This window comes from Ahaetulla prasina, chromosome 3, assembly GCF_028640845.1.
Source record: "Ahaetulla prasina isolate Xishuangbanna chromosome 3, ASM2864084v1, whole genome shotgun sequence".
In the NCBI taxonomy this organism is placed as follows: domain Eukaryota; kingdom Metazoa; phylum Chordata; class Lepidosauria; order Squamata; family Colubridae; genus Ahaetulla; species Ahaetulla prasina.
In genome coordinates this window covers 229,366,988-229,393,168 of record NC_080541.1, presented here as the reverse complement: position 1 = coordinate 229,393,168, position 26,181 = coordinate 229,366,988, and the positions used below count along the sequence as shown (strand labels likewise).

The following is a 26,181-nucleotide window of genomic DNA, read 5'->3' as shown; positions in this document are numbered from 1 at the left end:
AGAATTTTCCTGCTTTAGAAGCATCCTCATCCTATTCAGATGAGCTGCAGAGGACGAAAGTCGAACCATCCCAGCCTTGCCTCGGCCAAGCGAAGGGATTTACCTGAGGCCAGGTGAAAGCAGAGCCCTTGCCCAGCCTGTGCCCAACTCACCTGGCACGTCCTGCAGAGTCCCCCTTCAAACAGTGGGTGGTCAGTCACCGGATTCTTCTTCCCACAGGACAGGCAGCTGTCTGTTCAAAGAGAGTTCAGGATAAACCCCCTATAAGCAATTTGTCGGGTCCCACTCCTCCGCTGACAGCCGGGTCAGGGAAATCCGAATCAGGCTTGCCTCTGCAGCTCTGCCCAAAGTCCTAGCAAAGTCCTCAGAGCAGGCAGGAGATCAGAAAGTGACTTCAGCAAGATAAGTTTGACTTTGCCTGACTCAGAGACTGCCAGAAAGCAGATCCTTTATATAGGCCATGGGGTGTGGCTCCATGACTCAGCACTCATTAAGGCCTGCCCCTCCCTTCCTTCTGTTGCCTCCGCCTATCCAATCTTCTGATGCGAGGGTCACTCCAATCAGCAGCTGTTGGAAATAAACCTTCCTCAGGCTCACATGCTGTGGAGGAGGGGGAGGGGTCTAGCTGCTCCGTTTGCCTGGGCATGCAGCCAGGGCTGGGGCCGGGGGGGGGGGTTTCCCTCCTCTGCAGCCTGCTTGGGCATGGAGCCAGGGCTGGGGCCGGGAGATGCCCCCTCCTCAGCCTGTCTGGGCATGGAGCCAGGGCTGGGGCCGGGAGGACATTCTTCAGCGTTCGGAAGCAGATAAGCAGACCCCGGCTGCGGTGAGAGCGGGCAAGACACAACACAATTCTGTAGGCAGGCTTCTCAACTGGCTGCTCTCCAGATGCTCTGGACTTCAGTTGCCAGAATCCACCAGGGCACTGGGCTTTAGCCAATCTCCAGCACCAGCCACCAGTTACGTTCATTTTGGAGGACTGAGGTTCTGAGGCCTTTAGGGACAGCCACACTTTGCCCCCTTTTTCCCCATTTCTTGCCTGCTCCCCAAAACTAAACAAACCTGGAGAAATAGGTGGGGACTTGTGTAGAATAACAGAATTATTGGGATCTTGGAGGTCTTCTAGTATAGAGATCTCCAACCTTGGTCCCTTTAAGACTTGTGGACCAACTCCCAGAGTTCCTCTGGGAGACTCTGGTAGTTAAATCCACAAGTCTTAAAGGAACCAAGGTTGGAGACCCCTGTTCTAGTCCAACCCCTGCTTAGGCAGGAAACCCTACACCACTTCAGACAAATGGTTGTCCAATCTCTTCTTAAAAACTTCCAGTGTTGGAGCATTCACAACTTCTGCAGGCAAGTTGTTCTACTGGTTAATTGTTCTAACTGTCAGGAAATTTCTCCTTAGTTCTAAGTTGCTTCTCTCCTTGACTAGTTTCCACCCATTGCTTCTTGTTCTACCCTCAGGTGCTTTGGAGCAGGGGTCTCCAAGCTTGGTTCCTTCAAGACTTGTGGACTTCAACTCAGCTTGACTCCCTCTTCTTTGTGTAATTCAAGTCAAAGTTGACCCCTTTAAGTCCTGGGGACTTCGACTCCCAGAATTCCCTAGCCTACACCTGGATTTCTCAAACCTCTTTAAGATAGGTGGACTTTAACTCCCAGAGTTCCCCAGCCTGCAAAATCAGCTGCCTAGACCAGGGGTCTCCAATCTTGGCAATTTTAAGACTTGTGGGCTTCAATTCCCTGAATTCTGGGAGCTGGCTGAGGAATTCTGGGGGTTGAAGTCCACAAGTCTAAAGTTGCCAAGGTTGGAGACCCCTGGTCTAGACCATTGTTTCTCAAACATTTTTAAGCTGTGTGGACTTCAACTCCCAGAATCCCCCAAACATCTGCCTATACCAGTGTTTCTCAAACCTCCTTAGCATGGACAGACTTCAACTCCCAGAATTCCCCAGCCAGCATAGTCAGCTACCTTAAATCAGTGCTTCTCAAGATCTTAAGATGAGTGGACTTCAGCTCCCAGAATTCCCCAGGCTGTATAATCGGCTGTCTAGACCACTGTTTCTCAAACATTTTTAAGCTTTGTGGACTCCCAGAATCCCCCAGCTACCTAGAGTAGACCAATATTTCTCAAACCTCCTTAAGACAGGTGGACTTCAACTCCCATAATTCCTCAGCCACCTGCCTAGACCAAAGTTTTTCAAACCTCCTTAAGATGAATAAACCTCGGCTGAAAAAATGCTTTTAAATGTAAAAAAAAAAAAGCATCTGATGATCGCACGGCTCAGCTGGGATTGTCAGAGGCTTTTAAAAGCATTTTTTTCTACAACCTATTCATTTGAAGAGGTTGTTAAAAAAATGCTTTTAAAAGGCTCCTCTGGCAATCCCAGCTGAGTTGCCTAATCGTCAGAGGTTTTTTTTTCTTTTAAAGGCAAAAAAATGCTTTTAAAAGAAAACAAAAGCTCTGACGATCAGGCAACTCAGCTGGGATCGTCAGAGCCTTTTAAAAGCATTTTTTACAATCACTTCGGCCGAAGAGGCTGTAAAAAAAATGCTTTTAAAAGTTAAATAAAAAAAGTTGGCCACGCCCACCCAGTCACATTACCCCACCACCACCATCAAGCCACGCCCACAGAACCGGTAGTAACAAATTTTACATTTTCACCCCTGGTTCTAAGGCACTTTTTTTTGTGTGCCATTGTAACTTGGAATGGTAACTAAACAAATGGTTGTTAAGCAGGGGGACTAACTGCACGCTTTGAAGGGCAAAGAAGCTCCTTACCTTCTAAGCTCTTTTTGTTATTTTTGGCTTCAAAAACCATCCGTTCTGCAAAAGGATCACAAAAATCGTTCCATAAGCAACTGATGGGAGATATGCACAGAAAGGACTCTTCCCCAGAGTTTCTGGGGGTAACAGACATGGAATCTTTTCCCCAAAGATCCCAAAAATAACAGGCCCCCATCCCAGCCTCTCCCCACCCCCCACGGTCCTTGTTGAAGTGACACACACACATATACACACCCCTGGATCGGTTCTCAGGCGTCTCCTTACTGCTGGTACTGCTAGACCCATAGGTCTTAGGTCGCTTGGATGGGGGCTCAGGATCTGGGGGGCTCGAGTCCTCTATGATGATGGTCGGAAAGGGTTTAACGTCTGCAAAATTAGATAGATAGATAGATAGATAGATAGATAGATAGATAGATAGATAGATAGATAGATAGATAGATAGATAGACAGACAGACAGACGTGATAGGTAGGTAGGTAGGTAGGTAGGTAGGTAGGTAGGTAGGTAGGTAGGTAGGTAGGTAGGTAGATATGGATAGGAGGAAGGTGGCAGTTAGAAAGAAAGAGAGAAAGAAAGAAAGGAGGGAGGGAGGGAGGGAGGTGGGAGATAGAGAGAAAGGAGAGAGGGAGGGAGGGAGGTGGGAGATAGAAAGAAAGAAAGAGAGAGAAAGAAAGGAGGGAGGGAGATGGCAGTTAGAAAGAAAGAGAGAGAGAAAGAAAGGAGGGAGGGAAGGAGGTGGGAGATAGATAGATGATGGAGAATCTCTACGATTCTCCATCATCTACGATTGCCATATGAACTAAGGAAACAGACAGAAAAGAAGATGATAACCAACCTTCAAGAGGGGAACAAGACTTACATGGAGAACAAAAACATTCAAAGAATTTTTTGGAATTATTACTCTACTCTATATAAAGGACAAGAAATTTCTTTAGGTACTATGGGGGACCTGTTACTATGTGTAACAGCTAAAAATCTTCCTAAACTATTGGAAACCACAAGCAAATGTTAAACAATCTAATAATTTTATCAGGTCTGCCTGATCCGCCAGTTGCGCCCCTTTCTTGACCGGGATTCCTTATGCACAGTCACTCATGCTCTTGTTACCTCTCGCCTGGACTACTGCAATGCTCTCTACATGGGGCTTCCCTTGAAGAGCACCCAGAGGCTCCAGTTGGTCCAGAATGCAGCTGCGCGGGTGATAGAGGGAGCCCCTCGTGGCTCCCATGTGACACCTCTCCTGCGCAGGCTGCACTGGCTACCTGTGGTCTTCTGGGTGCACTTCAAGGTGCTGGTTACCACCTTTAAAGCGCTCCATGGCTTAGGACCCGGGTTACTTACGGGACCGCCTACTGCCACCGTTTGCCTCCCACCGACCCATGCGCTCTCACAGAGAGGGACTCCTCAGGGTGCCGTCAGCCAAACAATGTCGGCTGGCGGCCCCCAGGGGAAGGGCCTTCTCTGTGGGGGCTCCTATCCTATGGAACGAACTTCCCCCTGGACTTTGACAACTTCCTGACCTTCGGACCTTTCGCCGCGAGCTGAAAACATATCTATTCTTCCGCGCAGGACTGGCATAGAATTTTTTAGAATTTTTATTATTGATTTTTTAAATTTTAATGGGGTTTTATGGTTTTATGTATTTTTAACTGGGGCCAAATTGAATAAGTCTTTTAATCATTGGTTTTATCTGTATCGTATTTATTTATTGTTGGTTTTTACTTGCTTGTGAACCGCCCTGAGTCCTTCGGTATAAAAATTATATTATTATTATTATTATTATTATTATTATTATTATTATTATTATTATTATTATTATTATTATTATTACTTTTCGAAAGAATAGAAGCAATTAAAAGAGCGAAAACAGACAAAACTCTGAGACCAGATGGCAAACCGAGCGGAGTCTACAAAATTTTTGAAGATCAATTACTTCTTCCAATGAAAGACTTAATGAATTCTATTTTACAGGGAAAACCTATTGTAGACTCCTTGAAGGATGCCTACATATAATAATAATAATAATAATAATAATAATAATAATAATAATAATAATAATAATAATAATAATAACAACAACAACAACAACAACAACAACAACAATAACAACAACAACAACAACAGAGTTGGAAGGGACCTTGGAGGTCTTCTAGTCCAACCCCCTGCCCAGGCAGGAAACCTTACACCATTTCAGACAAATGGTTATCCAACATTTTCTTAAAAATTTCCAGTGTTGGAGCATTCACAACTTCTGCAGGCAAGTCGTTCCACTGATTAATTGTTCTAACTGTCAGGAAATTTCTCCTTAGTTCTAGGTTGCTTCTCTCCTTGATTAGTTTCCACCCATTGCTTCTTGTTCTACTCTCAGGTGCTTTGGAGACATTTCTTTAATACCTAAAAGATAGACTGAACTTCTGTGAAGAACTACAGGCCAATCTCTCTCCTTAATTATGACAACAAACTCTTTACATCTATTTTAGCTGAAAGACTTTTAAAAAGTTTCACAGGATTATATACATGAAGACCAGTGTGGCTTCTTACCTAAAAGACAACTGAAAGGTAACGTAAGAAATAAATTTTGAATATAATTGAATATTTACGATGACGTAGTGGTAAACGGGTTGCATTAAAATTTCTGGATGCAGCAAAAAAGCTCTGTCAGTTTGAACTGGGCCTTTAAGTTTAAATCAGTGAAAAGTTTTATTTGCTACAGATTATGTTATGTTAAGCTGCAGACACGCTTCCATTAGCAAATATACTGCAAATAATAATATATTATTTGCAGTATATTTGCTATGGAAAGGTGTCAGCAGCTCAGATAGGGTCCAAGAATAAATGGCATTTGGAAGACATTATCCCAACTCATTTTACCCTCGAGACACAACTACAGTAGTGGCCAAAATTGTGGAAACCTTTTGGGAAAAGTGTATTTTTGAAGTTTTCTGGGTAATAACACCACTTTTTTTTTGGAGGGGGTGGGGTTCAAGATAATCCTATTCCACTGCTGGAATGGCCTGGGAATAACCCATACCTTAACCCCATTGAAAATCTATGGAGCCAATTAAAGAAACTGGTTAGTCAAAAGCGACCCAGCAATAAAACCCAGTTAATAGAAGCCATCATTCAATCTTGGTTTCACATTATAATAACAGCTGCAGAAGACATTGGAAGGCCGGCATTCATGCTAAAGGTTACCCAACTAAGTATTAACTGGCATGCTGATCATTTTTGTACATCTCATTTTTTCTACGTGTTTCATGAACATTACCTTTACTCATACAATCACCTACAATCAAACTCCATTATTGCCTATGATCTTATAACCACCTATTTTTGATTCCCAGCACCCATCATCCTCTTCTTTTAATGACCTCATAATCCCTTGCGGGGGTGGAGTCTGGGCAACTGAATGGAGCAGAGTGTTTTACTGGCCGGATGCCCACCCTGTCGTCAATGCGGAGTTGCATTCAGCAGATACATCCTCATCGTGCCCAGAGAAATAAATATCCGCCTCTACCTAGGATTGAACTCACAGCCTCCTGATTGTGAGGCGAGAGCTCCACCTGTAGGCCACCGCGCCACTTGATTCCCAGCACCCATAATTGCTTATAATCAATTCCCAGAATCAGTAACCCATTCCCAAAGGACATCGGATGATACAACACGCACCCCAAAACCCAGCAGCAGCATCGTTTCCCAGCCCATGCGGTCACAGCCAAAAACCACACTACCGTTTGCTAGTGAAACTCAGGGCGGGGTGGGGTGGGGGTCTTACCCAAAGTCTTGGGGGGCCTTAGTCCCTTCTCTCCAGCGGGTTTGAATCCGTGGTTGGCCCAATCCAGCATAGGTTTTAGTTTCTCATCCAGAGATTCCCCAGCCACGGTAGAGAAAGTCTTGCCAGCTCGGCTACTCGCAACCTGCCATCCACAAGAAGTTTGGTCACAGCAGGATTGGGGCTGGGGGGGTGGGGGGCACTGAGCTGGAGGAAATGCCCAGAAGCCCCCTCCCCACTCTCCATGCCATTGACGGTGCAAAGATTGTGCCCAAATCCCATTCAGTGAAGGGTCCCAGTTTCTTTTTTTAAGAGGAAGGGGGCAGCAAGAACAGGTTTTGAAGCATTGCTTTTTTAGCCCATCTGGAGTGGTTTGGATTTGGGAGCGTAATACAAAAAATCTCACAAAAATATATCAGTAAATAAGGTGGGAGGAATGTCCATTCAAGGGCAATCAATGGCAATTTTACTACAGCCATCTGTAGCTTTTGGGTTGAACTGTGGGGTCCTTGGTGCTCTCTGAGCTTGGATGTTTTTTGGCAGATGTTTCATGGCCCAGCTAGGGAACACCATCAGTGCTAAAAGAGAGGGGAGTTTGCAGAGAGGAGGGGGAGAATGACTCAGGGGGTCTTTGGGACTCTCTGAGCTTGGTGGTTTTCTTGCAGATGTTTCATGACCCAACTAGGGAACAACTAGGGCTGGGAAGTGGCTCACCAGGCTAATGCAGCCTGTTATTAACACACAGCTGCCTGCAATTACAATTACTGCAGGCTCGAGTCCCACCAGGCCCAAGGTTTGACTCAGCCTTCCATCCTTTATACGGTAGGTAAAATGAGGACCCAGATTGTTGGGGGGAGGCAATAAGTTGACTTTGTAAATATACAAATAGTTGCCTTACACACTGTAAGCCATCCTGAGTCTTCGGAGATGGGCGGGATATAAATGTAAATAAACATTTATACCTGTTATTAACACACAGCTGCCTGCAATTACAATTACTGCAGGCTCGAGTCTCACCAGGCCCAACATTTATAAAATGTTAATAAAAAAAGAAAAAGGAGGCTTAAGAAGGTAAGTAGAACAGCGGTGGGGGGGGAACAGCTGCACCACACAATTTAGATTCGCTAAATGCAGGATTTCCTGCTTTCTAGAAAATATAAATCGTGTGGCACAGCCAGTTCAGACGAACCAGTAGGGTTTTTTTTAACTACCGGTTCGCCCGAACTGGTAGCTTATATTATAACCATTTCAACCGAACCGGTGCGAGCCGGTAACATTTCACCCCCCGGTATGCAGGGAGGAGCGGAGTGGAGCCACTGCGGAATGATTGGTGGTCTCCTGTTTTCTTTCCACCCAGCCCCCTTCTTACCTCCAAAACGTGGAGAATGGATTGCTGATAGGACACCAACTTCTGAAACGTGGCGGTGTTGAAATGTTCCCGGAAATATATCAACCCCACCAGTTTGTCAGCGGAGATCTGCAACAATAGCAATAGCCCTTAGACTTATATGCCGCTTTCCAGCCCTCTCTAAGCGGTTTACAGAGTCTAGAAAACCTCCAACTCTGTTATTCTGTTACAGGAAAGGAACAACAGAGTGGGATGGGACCTTGGAGGTCTTCTAGCCCAACCCCGTCCAAGCAGGAGACCTATGCCATGGCAGACAAATGGCTGTCCAATCTCTTCTTGAAAACCTCCAGTGATGCAGCCCCCACAACTTCTGGAGGCAAGAAGTTCCACTGGTTAATTGTTCTAACTGTCAGGAACTTTCTCTTTAGTTTAAGGTTGCTTCTCTTCTTGATGAGTTTCCATCGGTTGCTTCTTGTCCCGCCTTCAGGGGCTTTGAAGAATAGCTTGACTCCCACTTCTTTGGGGCAGCCCCTCAAATATTGGAAGACTCCTTTCAAGTCACCCCTGATCCTTCTCTTCATTAGGCTTGACATACTAATTTCTCGCAACCTCCAGACCCTTTCTCATTTTGGTAGTGATTTAAGTGTGGTGTTTATACAGAACGCAAAATAACAGAGTTCAAAGGGACCTTGGAGGTCTTCTAGTCCAACCCCCTGCTCAAACAGGAGACCCTATATCAGGAGTCTCCAACCTTGGCCACTTTAAGCCTGGAGGACTTCAACTCCCAGAATTCTGGGAATTGAAGTCCTCCAGGCTTAAAGTGGCCAAGGTTGGAGACCCCTGCCCTATATACCATTTCAGACAGATAGTTGTCCAGACTCTTCATCCACAACGTCTGGTGGCAAGCCGTTCCACTGGTTAATTGTTGAAACCTTTCCGTTAGATTCAAAAGGCCATGTATATTTTATGCTTGTATAGACGGCACTAGACTTGGGAGGACTGAAGAGGCGGACCAGGCTGTCCCAAACAATTGACCCCACCCTGTTACCCGGACTCCTCAACTGACCGGGGGGGGGGGGGAGAAGCACTTTTCCATATAATTTATTATCAAATCATAAACCAGGAAAATAAATTTGACTGTGAGCTTTCTTGAAAATATATTAAAAATACCTCTCAGTTGGAAATTTGCTTTCAGTTGGTTTCCGCAAAAACAGTGATGTGTAAACCATCATTCGTGGTTTAACATGTCGGAACCCAGCTAGTTGCCTTTTATTCCCCAAACCACAGCTAAGAAAATGATAGATGAGTAAGATATGAGAGGCAAAGAGGCTGACTCTCTTTCTCAGCCATCCCCCGCCCCTTCCACGCCCCTCACCTCCGAAAACTTTCCGTCCCCAAACCATTTCAACCAGCGCATGCCAGGGGCCGCCTGGCGGTTGGAGGTCGTCTTCCAGGACACCACGATGGCCGGCCACCAAGAGAAACCTTTGATCTTCCCCCAGACCAGTTCCCCGATCCCAAAGCCTTTCCCGTCCTGCGAATCAAACAGAAACAAGGGGAAGGTTGAACAAGAGGGGTCGGTTAGGGTTAGGGGGCAGCCCCATGGCTGTTTTTCTGGATGCAACTCAAGGGCCGAGCTGCCCAGTGTGATGAGCAGCATATCAATTTAATCAGTGAATAAAAGGAACAAACTACCCAGAGCAACAAGATGGCTAGCAAGGACTGGACTGTTGTTTGCCAGCCCCAGCATTGCTAAAAACCGTGGAGCATCGTTATCTATTTGATTTGTAATTTATTTTGTTATTTGTTATTTATTTTATTTTTATTTATTTTCTTATTTTTGACATTTATTTTCTTATTTTGTTATTTATTTTCTTATTTTTTATTTGTTAATTTGTTTTGTTACTTGTTTGCTATTTATTTTGTTACTTATTGTTATTTATTTTGTTACTTGATGAAGGTATCTTTTCTTTTATGTACACTGAGAGCATATGCACCAAGACAAATTCCTTGTGTGTCCAATCACACTTGGCCAATAAAAATTCTATTCTATTCTATTCTATTCTATTCTATTCTATTCTATTCTACTTGTTTGCTATTTATTTTGTTACTTGTTTGTTATTTATTTTGTTACTTATTATTATTTATCTTGTTACTTGTTTGCTATTTATTTTGTTACTTCTTGTTATTTATTTTGTTACTTGTTTGCTATTTATTTTATTTGTTATCTATTTTATTTAGTTCCCTCCTTTATTATTTTTACAAACAACTCAAGGAAGCAAATGCACACAATACTCCTTCTGCCTCCTATTTTTCCCTACAACAACCACCCTGTGAGGTGGGTTGCCCTGAGAGAGGGAGGGTCTGGCCCTAAGTCACCCAGCTGGCTTTCATGCCTAAGGCGGGACTAGAACTCCCAGTCTTCTGGTGATTGGTCCAAAGTCATCCAGTGGCTTTAATGCCTAAGGCGGAACTAGAACTCACTGTCTCCTGGTGATTGGACCAAAATCACCCAGCTGGCTTTCATGCCTAAGGCGGGACTAGAACTCCCAGTCTCCTGGTGATTGGCCCAAAGTCACCCAACTGTCTTTCATGCCTAAGGCAGGACTAGAACTCACCATCTCCCACTTTCTAGCCAAAATCACTAGCTCAAACTGATTCTCTTTAGCAAACCTTGGGAAGATTTTACAACAGATTATCTCTTTGAAAATGAAGAAATTCACAGAAAGCAACGTAAATTTGTCGTCAAGAGCAAAGCCCATTTTATTGTTTTAACCCGATAACTTTAAGCTGACTGCGGGAATGCAGCAGAGATAACATATCTTAAAACCTCTTCTTGGAACAATGTGACGCAAAGGCCCTTGGAGACCGGCCGAAATCAATTCTCCATTTTTAAATTGGATGCTTAGGATGGGTTTATCCATTATAAGGAATGGATTTTTGGTTCAAACTTAAAAAAACTTGAAACGATTTTGCAGGGCCCTCATTTCCAGCAATAACACTGGCAGACTAACTTAACGCGGGCGTCTCCTTTAAAAACTTTTAAATTCGCTCCCGAAGACCAACCAGAGGCCCTCACCCACCTGATATTCTGCCGCCATTCTGGCTGTTCGGTAGTTGCAGCCATTTGGGACCTCGGACTTCTCCTGCTGCCTGGAATTCTCCTCTTCCGAGTAGTTTTTTTGGATATACCCAAAAAGCCGTTTTGAATGCTGGAAAGGAAGGTCATTAAGCAAAGAAAGGTTGTAAAATTGGGTGTGACTCAGATAATAACCGTCTCACTTAAAGGGTCAGGTCCCAATTGTGGTCGTACGTCAAGGACTACGTCACAGGCCAGAGATCCCTCCATGCTGGGAGCGTCCAAGTAGTGTCTCTCAACCTTGAAGATACGGGTGGGCTTCAATTGTCAAGGCTGGTCCTTTCCTAACCAAGCGGATCTATGGAGACTATCAAGATGTCTCCTTCTTTGACCCCAGGAGCTTCTTCTAACACATGTTCCACCCAAACTCTCTCTCCTTCCTTCCTTTGTTCCTTCTTTTGTTCCTTCCTCTCTTTACTTTCCTTCCCTCCTCCTTCCTTCCTTCCCCCATGCAGAAAAGAGGCGAAGGAGGACAGCTCAACCGAGAAGTAAGACGGTCCTTGCAGAAAACAAGAAAACTCCAACCGTGGCAACTTCGAGCCCAGTGGACTTCAACTCCCAGAATTCCCCAGCCAGCCATGCTAGAATGGTCACCCAGCTGGCTTTTCTTGCTTAACATGGGACTAGAATTCACCGTCTCCTGGTAATTGGACCAAAGTCACCCAGCCGGCTTTCACGCCTAAGGCAGAACTAGAACTCACACCAACTGGTGATTGGCCCAAAGTCACCCAGCCGGCTTTCACGCCTAAGGCAGAACTAGAACTCACACCTCCTGGTGATTGGCCCAGGCACCCAGCCGGCTTTCACACCTAAGGCAGAACTAGAACTCATACCAACTGGTGATTGGCCCAAAGTCACCCAGCCGGCTTTCACGCCTAAGGCAGAACTAGAACTCACATCACCTGGTGATTGGCCCAGTCAACCAGCCCATCGTAAAACTGAGACAGTTGCCTAGCGCCCAAAAATTTCAATCACTTGACCACGGGGGCCCTGCGACAGTCTTAAGTCCCTTTTTTCCCGTGCCTGTTGTAGCTTTGGGCGGTCGCTAAACGAACCGTCGTAAGTCGAAGACTGCCTGTATTTTTCTTCTTTGCTTCTTGCACTGAGCTTTGACTTAAAGAAAAAACAACCGAAGGCTCCTTCCTTACCCTGATTTTGTGACGTTCCTTGAAGCCTTCGATGCTCTCCACGTCGTCTTTGACTTTCTTCTCCTGCGAGACGGGCCCAGCCTGGAAGACGATCCGGGGCGCCGGTTTCTGCCTCAGGCTGTTCTCCCAGCCAGAGCTTCCTCGCACCGGGACCTGGGACCCCCGAGGGGAGAAAAGCATCAGGATCCGAGGGTCCGTTTCTTCCGTAAGGACCCCTAAAAGCTACCCTTCCTCTCATCAGAAAAGGGAAAAAAATCCCAGGGAAGAAATGCATTTTCTGATGCTCCCCAAATCCATTAATTATAGACATATTTCTTTATTTTATTCTTACCCCTTTTATAAAAGTGTTTTTATAAACAATTCAAAACAACCCTGTGAGGTGGGCTGGGCTGAGAGAGAGAGGGACTGGCCCAAAGTCACCCAGCTGGCTTTCATGCCTAAGGCGGGACTAGAACTCATCGTTGCCTGGTGATTGGCCTAAAGTCAACCAATTGGCTTTCACACCTAAAGCAGGACTAGAATTTACCATCTCCTGGTGATTGATTCAAAGTCAATCAATTGGCTTTCACACCTAAGGCGGGGCTAGAACTCACCATCTCCTGGTGATTGGCTAAAAGTCATCTAGATGGCTTTTATGCCTCAGGTGGGACTAGAACTCTCCATCTCCTGGTGATTGGCTAAAAGTCATCTAGATGGCTTTTATGCCTCAGGTGGGACTAGAACTCACAGTCTCCTGGTGATTGACCCAAAGTCAACCAATTGGCTTTCACACCTAAGGCGGGACTAGAACTCACCATCTCCTGGTGATTGGCCCAGACTCAACCAACCAGCCCATATGCCTATAAGGAAAGACTAGAACTCTCCATCTCCTACCAATAGACCCAAAGTCACCCAGCCGGCTTTCATCCCTAAGGCAGTGCTAGAACTCACCAACTCCCGCTCTTTCATCTAGTGCGCTAACCACTAGCCTAAACGAGCACATCCTGTCCTTGGCTCACCTTTTGGGTTTGCTTGGGAATGTCATCAGCCTCCTCTTCCTCCTCCTCCTCCTCCTCCTTTATCTGAGAGGTCACACTTTCCGCCAGGCTGGCGTCTGCGCAAAGGAAGCTTCCGTCACTAAGAGGGAGGTGGGCCTGGGGTTTGACACCCGTGACTTCCTTTCTGCACAAATCCCCAACAGCTTCCCAGTTCTAAGCCCATTCCAACAAATTTGGCTTCTCCAAAAGGATTTCGGCGCTGGAAGTTCCCACGCCCGCCCGCCTGCCTGCTTGAGGTCCAGCCCAGCAGCCAAAGATCTCCTCGTGGTCTCCCATCCTTCTCTTCTTCCCCTCTGCAACTGCAGACGTCTAGTTCTGAAAGCACGTCAGAGGCGGGCACCTGTCCCAGCAAAAACAGCCTTTCCTGGGTTCACAAAATGCAAGCCGCCCTCGCCTTGTGACCACAGCTGTTGCTAAGGGAGATGGTTGTTTTATCTGAGTCGCACCCAATTTTATAACCTTTTATGCGGCGGTCGTTAAGCAAAGAACGGTTGTAAAATTGGGTGTGACTCAGATAATAACCGTCTCACTTAAAGGGTCAGGTCTCAATTGTGGTCGTACGTCAAGGACTACGTCACAGGCCAGAGATCCCTCCATGCTGGGAGCATCCAAGTAGTGTCTCTCAACCTTGAAGATACGGGTGGGCTTCAATTGTCACGGCTGGTCCTTTCCTAACCAAGCGGATCTATGGAGACTATCAAGATGTCTCCTTCTTTGACCCCAGGAGCTTCTTCTAACACATGTTCCACCCAAACTCTCTCTCCTCCTTCCTTCCTTTGTTCCTTCTTTTGTTCCTTCCTCTCTTTACTTTCCTTCTCTCCTCCTTCCTTTCTTCCTCTTTATCCTCCCTCCTTTCTCTTTCCTTCCTCCTCCTTCCATACCTCCTTCACTTCTTTTCTTCCTCCCTCCTTCCTTATCCTCCGTCCCTTTCTTCCTTCTTTATCCTTCCTTCCTCTCTTTATTCTCCCTAGCTTCTCCTTCCTTCCTTCCCTCCCTTTTTACTTTCCCGTCCTCCTTCCTTCTTTATCTCTCCTCCTTTCTTTCTCCCTCTTTTTATCCTATCTCCATTCTCCTTCCTTCTTGCCTCTTTCATCCCTCCTTCCCTTTATTTCCTCCCTCCCCTTTTACTCTCCCCACTCCTTCCTTCATCTCTCCTTCTCTGCTCCTTCGTTTCTTCCTCTTTTTCTTCCTTCTGTTCTCCTTCCTTCCTGTCTCCTTCCATCCCTTCTTCCCTTCTCTTTTCCTCTTCCCTCCTTCCTCTTCCCTTTCTTCCTCCTTCCTTCCTCTTTATCCTTCCTTCTTTCTTCCCTCCCTCCCTCCCTCTATGGAGATTCTCCGTCATCCAAGTCATGGTTGTCCCCAAAGGTGCTTTTTCAAGAGGCAACTGGACTTTCTGGAAGAAAGAAAGTCCAGTTGCCTCTTGAAAAAGCACTTTTGGGTTCTCCCTCCCTCATTCCCCCCTCCCTTACCTTCACCCCCCAGACAAGGCAAGCCCACCCATTTTCCAGCACCTGACAGATGACCCCAGGGTCAAAGCGGGCTGCCCCAAAACCTGACGGCCCCTTGGGTGCAAAGGTACCTGCAGCATCCTTCTCCGTAGAGGGAGGGTCCGAATCACTGCAGTCCCCATTGGTCAAGGTCAGATCCATCGTCCACCTGATGTTCTTTTCTCTTTTCATCTTAACCTGCGGGAGAGATTTTCCAGGAAGACAACTTTGAGTCAAGCCAAATGTCATCCTGCGATAATCATCACTGCAAACAGATCTCTTGGATCCCAAATGAGAATGGATCCCAGCTGCGATGTTCCCATTTTAAGAGTTTGTTTGCAGGCTGAGTCAAATTTCAACTCCCAGAATTCCCCAACCATCATGTTTTAAGATGGATGGAAACTCCCAAAATTCTCCACCCAGAATGCTTTAAGAAGGATGGAAAGTCCCAGAATTCCCCAGCCAGCCTGCTTTAAGATGGGTGGACTTCAACTCCCAGAATTCCCCACTCAGCCTGCTTTAAGATGAATGGACTTCCATTCCCATAATTCCCCAGCCAGAATGCTTTAAGATGGATGGAAAGTCCCAGAATTCCCCAGCCAGCCTGCTTTAAGATGGTTGGGCTTCAATTCTTTAGAAAAATCTCCTTTTTTCGAGTCTAGTTAGACCAGTGTTTCCAACCTTGGCCACAGTAAAATATGTGGACTTCGACATATGGCTGGCTGGGGAATTCTGGGCGTTGAAGTCCATCCATCTGAAAGCAAGCTGCCTGGGGAACTCCCAGCTATGACATATATCCCATACCTGGAGATCAATAAAATATCAGTATTTTTCAAACTTAGCAACTATAAATTGGGTGGACCTCAACTCCCAGAATTCCTCAGTGTCAGCATGGCTGGCTGAGGAATTCTGGGAGTTGAAGTCCATTCATCTTGACGTTGCAACACTTAAGAAATGCTTACTGCCAATGTCTGCAAATTATTGCAAAAGTTAAACGGGCTTAATTCAGCTGTCCCGTCCCACCCACAACTCCGAAACAAAACTTTGGTTTATTATTTTAAAGGGGGACACACACCCCTCCCCAGTCCCAGAATGTCCCAGAGCTCACCCACCCCCCACCTCCTCCCTCGCCATCTGTGCCCCAAAGGCCAGGCTAAGGGGAAGAAGGAAATGTGGCCTTGTGTGTTTTGGGGAGGGGAGGAGAAAGTGGGGGGAGGAACAAAGCCTCCAGCTGTTTGCCTTGATCCTGCAGGGATCAAAAAGGGATCTGCCCAGGCAGGCAGGCAGGCAGGCAGGGCTCCCTTGGGCTAATTGCAAGAGACAAGAGGAAAAAAAGAACTTTTTAAATGGGTTTTCCGGCAAAGAATATTTAATGAGAGAGAGAGAGAGAGAGGGTGGCGCTTGTTGATGGGTCCTCAGGCTGAAAACACAACACAACACGCACAGAGACACACAATCATTGCCTGCCTGCATGCCACCTTCATCACAAAAGGGTGGAAACCGGCCCCGGATGGCATTTGTGTGTGCCAAAAGCAAATGAAATTGCAAATCAAAGCAAATTCTGGATGGGCAGACCCTTAAAAGTACGGGAAGTCCTCGACTTGTAACCATTTGTTTAGTGACCATTCGGAGTTACTACGGTATTGAAAACAATGACTTAGGACCATTTTTCACACTTAACGACCGCTGCAGCCTCCCCGTGGTCACGTGATCAAAATTCTGACCCCCTTTTGTGACCCTCGAACAAGCAACGTCAATGGGGAGTGAGATTCACTTAACAACCATGGGATTAACTCAACAACACCAGTGATTCACTTAACAACTGTGTCAAGAAAGGTCCCAAAATGGAGCAAAACTCACTTACGTCTTGGTTCAGCGGTAGAGGTCGTCCTTGAGTTACATCAGTTCGTTTAGTGACCGTTTGAAGTTACAAAAAAAAAAAGCAAGTTATGACCTTTTTCACACTTACGACCGTTGTGCAATGTTCTTGCGATCAAAATTCGGACGCTTGGCCAGTGACTCATATTTCTGACGGTTGCAGTGTCCCGGGGTCATGTGATCCCCGTTTTGTGACCTTCTAACAAGGAAAGTCAATGGGGAGCCAGATTCACTTAACGACCGAACAACCACACTGATTCGTTTAACAACCGTGGCAAGAAAGGTCGTAAAATGGAGCAAAGCTCACTTAGCAAGTATCTCGCTTAAGCAATGGAAATCTGGGGCTCCGTGCTGGTCGTAAGTCAGAGGCTACCTGTAGGTGCCATTGTGAACATCAGCTCTGTCTGTGTGATTCGTTCTGCGACCAAATGAAGTGAGCTTTGCAAGACGAATTGGCACCTTTTGAAATGGGAGACACAGATAAAGGACGGAAGGGCTTGGAAAAGTACAAGTCGCACTCTCAACCATTTGCTTTGTGACCACTCAAAGCCCTAAGGGCACTGAAAAACATGGCTTGTGACCGGTTCTCACACTTACGACCGTTGCAGGATCACATGATCAAAATTCGGGCCTTGGCAACTGGCCTGTATTTACAACGGTCTCAGCATCCTGGAGACGCATGACCACCATTTGCAATCTTCCTAGCCGGCTTCCAACAATCCATGGAGGATATTGTTGAACGACCGCACGGATCTACAACCATTTTGCCACGGCGTATAAGCGAATCGCTGCGGTCGTTAAGCGAATCAGGAGGTCATTAAGCAAATCCAGCTCCCCCTCATTGACTTGGCTTCTCTGAAACGGGCCCTGCAGGTTGCCAATGGCGACCCACGAGCCAGGATGCTGCATAAACGCCTGTCGGTTGCTAAGCAACCAAATTTTTGATCACGTGACCGCGTGGATGCTGCAATGTGTTAACTGCGAGGACCAGTCCCTAAACGAAACGGTTGCAAGTTGAGAACTGCCTGTACTCAAAGAGACTTATAAATATCCAGGTTTGGAAAACCGGAAGACCTAAATTTTGGGGTATTTTCCTGGATTCATCCACCCTCTTCCCCCACCCCCACCCAAAACCCCCCCCCAAAAAACCCAGTTCCCAGAATGCTTCGCTCAATTCCTCCAGTAAAAAGGATGTGGCTAGAGCAGTCTCCCGCCTTCCTTCCCCCTTTCCTTGATATAACCACATTATCAGCGGGAAGGTCTTCTGGCAGCAGGAAACGTCTGTTTTCCAGCTTAGTAATTTTCCAGTTTCCCTTCACTGAGGAAGGGTCCCACGTCTGCAACCAGCTTTGCAATCTGCTCAAGACCCTTCCCCTTTAAAGAAAGGGATTGTGCCAGGGTCTCAGGAAATGGGCTGGGTTAGAGGGAAAAGAGATTTAACGTGACTTTATCTAACCCATTACATTGTCGAACCAGTTTTGGTTGCCACGATATAAAAACAAAAAATGCTGGGACTCTAGAAAGAGTGCAGAGAAGAGCAACGAAGATGATTAGGGGACTAGAGGCTAAAACATGCGATGAACGGTTGCAGGAACCAGGCCTGGCTAGTCTAGTGAAGAGAAGGACCAGGGGAGACAGGATAGCATCTTCCAATATTTGAGGGGCTGCTCCAGAGAGGAGGAAGGGGGTCAAGCTGTTTTCCAAGGCACAGCACAATGGATGGAAACTGAACAAGGAGAGGAGCAACTTAGAACTAAGGAGAAACTTGCTGAAAGTTGGAACAATTAATCATTGGAACTACTTGCCTCCAGAAGCTGTGAATGCTCCAACACTGGAAGTTTTTAAGAAGAGATTGGACAACCATTTGTCTGGAATAGTATAAGGTTTCCTTCATGAGTAGGGGGTTGGACTAGAAGACCTTGAAGGTCCCTTCCAACTCTTGTTATCTGTCTTTTTAATAAAGATGTCAGAATGCACAATATTTAAAAGCATGTCCCTTGACGAAAGCGAGAGCAAACATTGTTGGCATCATTGATATGACTTTGAGCCCCAAGTTGGGATGGTGGGGAAGGGAAATTTTACCCCTTTTGTGAGAGCTACCATCTTTGGAGTCATACATTCATTTGAGCAGCTGAGTCTGGTGGTTTTCTTGGAGACATTTCACTACCCAGCTAGGTAACTTCATCACTGCTAGAAGGGTGCGAAGTTTGTATTACCTAGTTTGTCTATCTATATAGATTCTCAACCATTCAGGTCAGGGTTGTCCCAAAGTTGCGTTTCTAGAGGCAATTGGACTTTGTTTGATTTGGTTGAAAATGTTTCACTTCTGACCCAAGAAGCTTCAGTTCAGTACTTCAGATGTGAAGTGAAATCTTTTCAAGGAAAGAAAAGCAAAGAAGTCCAGTTGTTGTTTGAAAAGTACCTTTGGAGCAAAGTCTGGTTATGAAATGCCTGCAAGAAAACCACCAAGAGGAGTAAAAAAAAAAAAACATTATGCAAAGCCCCCTTGAGGTTATTTGTAAAAATAATAAAAGGCAGGATGCAAATAAATAAAATTAAAAACAATAATACTCCCACTAAGATGGACAGGGCAAGTCTCTAGTATTTAAATACTAAAACTGCACAGCTTGATTGTTAGTCTAGTGTTAATCTTGATGTTAAGGAACGGAACAAGACCACTCCCACTGACAAGACAAGCCACAAGTTTGTAAACAAAGATCAAACCCCATAGTAATTCTCTTCCTCCTCCCTCCAAACCCCCTAGCACTGATGATGTTCCCTAGCTGGGTCATGAAACATCTGCTAGAAAGCAACCAGATTCAAGAAACCACCCAGGACCCCTTGAGTCTCTTCCTCCTCATCTTCCTCTTTGCAAACCTCACTCCCTTCTAGCACTGATGATGTTACTTAGTCTGGGTACTGAAACATCTGCAAGAAAACCACCCAGCTTAGAGAGCACCAAGGACCTCACAGTCCTCCTCCTCCTCCTCCTCCTCTCTGCAACTCCCCCTCCCATCTGGCACTGATGACACTACCTACCTGGGTCATGTAATGCCTGCAAGAAAACCACCAGTCAAAAAACACCAAAGACCCCCACACTCCTCCTCCTCTCCACCAAACCCCCCTCCCTTCCAGCACTGATGATGTTACCTAGTTTGGATAATGAAACATCTGCAAGAAAATAACCAAGTTCAGAGAGCATAAAGGCACCCTAGAGAAGATCTGTGAACAAACCACACAAGCTGACATATATAAGGGATGGAAAAGAGGACAAAAAAACTTAGTTAGATCTATGGCAAGTTTGATGGTCACTGATGGTTCCTCACCACAACATCAAGTAGATCACTTCTGGTCCCTAAATTCCACTCTGAAGAGGGTTTAGTGAACCGGTGTAAGAAAAACAGCCTCATTTTAAACGTAGGAAAAACTAAAGTGATGGCTATCAATTTCAGAAAAGGCAGGCAAAGCCTCACACCTCTGCATATTAATATTTCACCTGTGGAAGTGGTTAGGAGCATCAAATTTCTGGGTGTGCAGCTAAGAAGTAGGCTGGCTTGGTCACTCAACACCAAGACACTGGTGAAGCCAGCTTTTTCTGTGTCACATGAGAAAAGTACATCTTCTTTCCCCTGTCCTTACCACTTTCTATAGAGGGATGGTGATTACTGTCTGGTTTGGAAGCATTAACTGCTTTGGACAGAAAGGCAGTGCAGAGAGTGGTGAGGACGGCAGAAAAAGATTATCGCCTTTTCACTCCCTTCTATCCAAGACATAGGATATAAGCGATGCTTGAGCAGGGTCTACAGTGTAAGTGTGTGTGTGTGTATCACTGGAGGTTTTTAAGAAGAGATTAGACAGTCACTTATCGGAAATGGTATAGGTTCTCCTGCTTGAGCAGGGGGCTGGACTAGAAGATCTCCAAGGTCCTGTCCTATTCTATTCTCTACTTCTTATTCCATTCCATTCCATTCGTATGTATATGTATGTGTACAGTATGTGTATATATGTGTTATGCATGTGTATGTGTAGATATATACGGCTAGCAAGAGCGAATGCAGCCTGGATGCATTGGCGAGAACTCACTAGTGTGTTATGTGACAAGACAAATGCCAACCTGTCTTAAATCTTAAAGACAACCATCCACCCACCCTGTATGGCACTGAATGCTGGGCAGCAACAACAGGGACCGAACGCTCTCTCCATGCCATGGAAATGCGAAGGCTCCATTCTTCTTGACCACATCACTAATGGCAGCATTTTGGTGTTGCGCCAATGATAGAGAAGATGAGAGAAGGCTGACTCTGCGGCCATGGACATTGTCCTGAGAGCAGCACCTTCCACCATGGGGACCAAGACTGCCTACCAACTAGAAATCAATGGCCAGCGGCCTCATGGGCATCCAAAACAGAGATGTCAAGATGGCCTGGAGGCACACCTGACCATGCAAAGTGGCGTTCAATGATCCAAAAAGCAGACCCTGCACCTGCGGGAATAAGCTAGGGAGGAGAAGAAGGGGAAGGAGAAAGAGGAAGAAGAGGAAGAAAAGGGGAAGAGGAAGGAGGAAGGAGGAAGAGGTGGAGGAAAAGGAGGAGGAGGAGAACCGTAACTTAACAACTGTAGTGATTCCCTTAACATGTGGCTTTGCTGGCTGAGGAATTCTGGGAGTTGAAGTCCACAAGTCTTAAAATTGCCAAGGTTGGAGACCCCTGCTCTAGACTGAATGGCCCTTGCAGGTCTGGACTTCAGTTCCCAGAATCCCCTGCTTCTAAGGCACCAGATTTGGGGGAAACAAGTGTTTAAGATGTTTTATAAAAAGGCAAAAATTGCCTAAAGCCACCCCAGGAGGCCCTGTGAGAGAGAGACACACACACACATCAACCACAGCTAAGTAAGTGCAATGCATAAGCCCACTTCCTATGATGGCTTAGCCATCCTGCATGTAAAATACAGGTATAACTCGGCTTACAACCAAAACTGAACCCAAAATTTCTATGGCTAAACGAGACAGTTAAGTGAGTTTTGCCCACTTTACAACTTTCTTGCCATAGTTGCTAAGTGAATCAAATGCCCAGAATTTCTGCCGTTAAGGGAGACGTTTGTTCAGGGAGTTTTGCCCCGTTTTATGGCCTTTCTTGCCACAGTTGTTAAGTGAATCACAGCAGTTCTTAAATGAGTCACCCGGTTGCTAAGTGAATCCGGTTTCCCCATGGACTTTGCCTGTCAATGAAGGTCACCAAAGGGGACCACGTGACCCCGGGACACTGCAACCGTCATAAGTATGAATCAGTTGCCAAGCGTCTGAATTTTGCCACAGTTGTTAAGCAAATCACAGCAGTTGTTAAGTGAATCCAGATTTCCCATGGACTTCACTTGTCCATGAAGGTTGCCTAAGGGGACCCCGTGACACACACACATCCCAAGATCACAACGGTACGATGGTCGTAAGTGTGAAAAACGCCAGTGCCATCGTAACTTTTAGGGGCCGGTTTAGCTCACGCTGGTAAAGCCTGTTATTAAGGCTTATTAAGAACACAGTAGCCTGCAATTACTGCAGGTTCAAGCCCGGCCCGAGGTTGACTCAGCCTTCCATCCTTTATAAGGTAGGTAAAATGAGGACCCAGATTGTTGGGGGGGCAATAAGTTGACTTTGTAAAAATATACAAATAGAATGAGACTATTGCCTTATACACTGTAAGCCGCCCTGAGTCTTCGGAGAAGGGCGGGGTATAAATGTAAACAAAAAAAAAAAACTTTGAACGGTCACTAAAAGGGTGGTTGTAAGTCAAGGACTGCCCTGAAGGGGAAATGAGCGATGAACACGATGGGGGTTTTATGCATTAAATGTGCAAAGAATCCACTCTGGAGCAGCGAAGATGGTTTGCAATTTATATTCCTTCCGTTTTTGGTTGCGAATGGTAGTTCTATCGATCCAGGAAATCCTCGACTTACAACAGCTCATTTAGGGACCGTTCACGAACTTACAACAGCAACAAAAAAGTGACTTATGACCATTTTTCACAGTTTTAAGACCTTTGCAGCGATCAAATTGATCAAATTTCAAATGCTTGGCCATTGTTTCATACTTATGACCGGGGGGGAGGTCATAAAACGAGGCAAAACTCACTTAACAAATGTCTCAGGTGACTACTGTGTTTTCCCGAAAAATAAGACCCTGTCTTACGTATATTTTTTTGAACCCTGAAATAATCGCTTGGCCTTATTGCCATGTGCTCAAAAGCCCGGTTGGGCTTATTATCAGGGGATGTCCTATTTTGGGGGTAAACAGGGTAACTTACCAATTGCAGTGGTTCACTTAACAACGGTGGCAAAAAAGGTCATAAAACGAGGCAAAACTCACTTTAACAAGTGTCTCGGGTGACTAACTTATCAACTGCAGTGGTTCACTTAACAACGGTGGCAAAAAAGGTCATAAAACGAGGCAAAACTCACTTAACAAGTGTCTCGGGTGACTAACTTATCAACTGCAGTGGTTCACTTAACAACGGTGGCAAAAAAGGTCATAAAATGAGGCAAAAACAACGACTGTCTCACTTAACAACATGAATTCAGGGCTCAGTTGTGGTTGAAAAATGAGGACTACCTGTACAGGTAAAGCTTTGACTTACAGCCACAATTAAACCCAAAATGTCCACTGTTAAGCCAGGTAGTTGATCAATGACTTTTGTCACAAGTCGTTAAACGAATCATGCAGTCATTAAGAGAGAGTGGCTTCCCTCATTGACTTTGTCAGAAGTGAAAACCATTCCTAGGTCACTCTGATTGTAAATCCGAGGACCACCTGTGCTTGTGGCCAGGCGCATGGGAATTGTTGTACCCTTCTGGGGAAAGCAGAGAAGCTGTTTGGACCTATGGCCTCCCTCCTCATCAGAGATGGGCGCCACGTACTATAACAACCAGTTCACCCGGAACCGAAAATGTGAGCACGCTCACGGCATCGAAAAAGCAGCGATTCTATAGGAGGTGATAGCGCCATGGCGGGTGGGCGGGCCAGGCCGCTGGTCGGAACTACAGGTTCTCCTGAAAAAGTCCAAACCAGCAGCATCCCACCACTGCTCCTCATCAATCATCAAAGGACTGGAAGGGACCCTGAAGATCTTCTAGTCCAGCCCCTTGCTCAAACAGGAGAATCTATATCATTTCAGACAAGTGGCTGTCCAGTCTCTTCTTAAAAACCTCCAGTAATGAAGCAACCACAACTTCTGGTGGCATGCTGTTCCACGGGGTTTATTGTCCTCTCTGTTAGGAAGTTGCTCCTTAATTCCAAGTTGCTTCTCTCCTTGATTGGTTTCCATCCATTGGTTTTTGTCCTGCCTTCTGATGTTATGGAAAATACTTTGACCTCCCTCTTCTTTGGGGCAGCCTCTCAAATACTGGAAAACCGCCATCATGTCTCCTCTACTCCTCCTTTTCTCTAGATTGGTCATACACAGTTCCTGCAATTGTTTTTCGTATGTTTTAGTCTCCAGGCCTTTAATCACCTTAGTTCAGGGGTCTGCAAACTTGGCTCTTTTAAGACTTGTGGGCTTCAACTCCCAGAGTTCCTCAGCCAGCAAAGCTTTGCTGGCTGAGGAACTCTGGGAGTTGAAGCCCACAAGTCTTAAAAGAACCAAGTTTGCAGACCCCTGCCTTAGTTGCTCTTCTCTGCACTTTTTCCAAAGTCTCAACATCTTTGTAACCTGGTGACCCAAACTGGACTTAGTAGTCCAGGCGTGGTCTTAACAAGGCTTTACAAAGTAGCACTAGCACCTCGCATGATTTTGATTCTATGCCTCTTTTTAATACAACCAAGGACTGTATTAGCCTTTTTGGCTGCTGTCGCACACATGGCTGGCTCCTGTGACACCCCACTTCCCCCCACCCACAATCCCTTCCCACCAGCCAAAAAAAGGATGTACAAGGGATTAACAAAAGCCACACTGGCCCACACAAGTAATCACACAACCTCCCCCTCCCCTGGGGAACATCCTCCCCAAACTCCAGGGTCTTGGTTGGTGCTGGACTACAACTCCCATCGTTCTTGCCTGGGCTGGGGGCTGCGGCAGTGTGTGTGTGTAGCTAACAGTGTAACTCTCAGCCTGGCTGACTGATCTTTTAAGTAGTCCAAGCGAAAGCAGGAGACTTGGAGAAGTCCTAAAGCGAGGCTCGGATCACTTTCGCAGTCTCCGGCCAGCAGCACGTGATGCGAGTCCAATTTCGGCCAGCTGGACTAGTGGAAGGGTGCGGGACCCTCGAGGACCCGGGCTGCGCCCCCCACCCCCACCGATGGCCACGGATCATCATCCCTCCTCCGAGGCTTCTTCCTGGCCGAAGTGGGCATCCTTCGAGGGCAGATGGGGCTATGCTTTGACTTCCCCACCGGGGGCTCCAGCAGAAAATGGGTCTGGGGGCTGGTGGAGGAAAAAAAAACCCCAAGGAACGCCGGAAGGGCAGAGGGTCCCGCAACGTGCTCAACCCTGCTTGCCCACTGAACTGCCCCCTCCTCCTTCCCTAGGAAACCCCCTTCCCCCCATCCGGCGACCTACCTGGCAGGGTTGTCGGGGGTCGTCGTCCCCTCTCTCGACCAGGAAAACGAGGTTGGCTCAAGCAGGGCGGGAACCAGCTCGCCCACGCCACCACCCCACCCACCCCCGCAAGACCCCAAATTCCCACCTCCGGGATGCGCTGAACGGAGACCGGGATGCCGGCAGGCGGGCGAACGGACGGCCAGTCCGGGTGGCTTTTCCGCCCCTTCGCAGCCCGGGAAAACAGCCTCGGGGAATGGGGAGGGCAAAGCGGGGAGGGGGTTTTGCAGGCGGGTTGCGGGGGGGGGGAGGGGAGGCAGACAGGCAGAAGTGGGGAGAGGTCCTCCCTAGAGCCTAAACTGCCCCTTCCCCATTTCTCTCTCTCTCTCTCTCTCTCTCTGCAGGGCACAGCCAAGCAGGCGCCCGCCGGATCAAAGGGGGCGCCTGGGGACGACGGGGGGGAAGGACGGCAGTTGGAGGGGGGGGTCCTAAGCTGGCACCGCCCAAAGCCGATCCTTGCCCCCCGACCAGACAAAAGCCAGCCCCGGCTGGAAAGCTTTCCCTGCCGGGCTCTGGCTGGGATCTGGTGCCCCTTTGGCTCCGCAGCGCTGAGTTTTCTCGTCTCCCGGCCAGGCTGGGCTTTCCTCTCGTGCTGCCGCCGCCGCCGCCGCCTCTCCTACCTGCTCCGCCACTGCCAGGCGTGACTTTGGCTTTTTTCTTTTTTTCTTTTCCCGGGTTTCGAATCGGAAGCGGGCGAAGCCCAAAAAACCCGCCCTGCGACCTGGGCGCCGCGTTAACCCTCCGTGCGCTGCGCCCTCCTGCGCGAAAGCCCAGCCGTGGCCAGGATGGGTTGGGTTGGGTTGGGCGACCCCTCCCCTCCCTTCCCCTCCCCCGGCCCAGGCGGGAGGGGGAGGGGAATCGGATGGCAATGCACGCCCCCCTCCCCCAACGGCCCCTCCCCTCTCCAATCTCCCTCCTTTCTTTCCCGCCCCCCCCAGTCCGTAATCCTCCCTGGTCCGGGGCAAGGACAAAGAGGCGGATCTCCAGGTGAATGCGTTTCCCTGCTGGG

General features: G+C 47.0%; 1 protein-coding gene across 1 annotated transcript in view; it reads right to left on the bottom strand.

Moving 5' to 3' along the window:
* DNMT3B (DNA methyltransferase 3 beta) overlaps nucleotides 1–15,155 on the bottom strand; it is a 37,220-nt gene extending 22,065 nt beyond the window's left edge. Inside the window, exons 1-10 of the mRNA XM_058178218.1 lie at nucleotides 14,805–15,155; nucleotides 13,187–13,281; nucleotides 12,189–12,341; nucleotides 10,985–11,113; nucleotides 9,277–9,435; nucleotides 7,923–8,030; nucleotides 6,557–6,698; nucleotides 3,017–3,148; nucleotides 2,777–2,821; nucleotides 153–232 (exon numbers count right to left, since the gene is read on the bottom strand). Coding sequence (XP_058034201.1) covers nucleotides 153–232; nucleotides 2,777–2,821; nucleotides 3,017–3,148; nucleotides 6,557–6,698; nucleotides 7,923–8,030; nucleotides 9,277–9,435; nucleotides 10,985–11,113; nucleotides 12,189–12,341; nucleotides 13,187–13,281; nucleotides 14,805–14,961 — 1,200 coding nt within the window. The 5' untranslated portion in view covers nucleotides 14,962–15,155. The remainder of the gene's footprint in view (nucleotides 1–152; nucleotides 233–2,776; nucleotides 2,822–3,016; nucleotides 3,149–6,556; nucleotides 6,699–7,922; nucleotides 8,031–9,276; nucleotides 9,436–10,984; nucleotides 11,114–12,188; nucleotides 12,342–13,186; nucleotides 13,282–14,804) is intronic.
* Nucleotides 15,156–26,181: the final 11,026 nt, after the last annotated feature.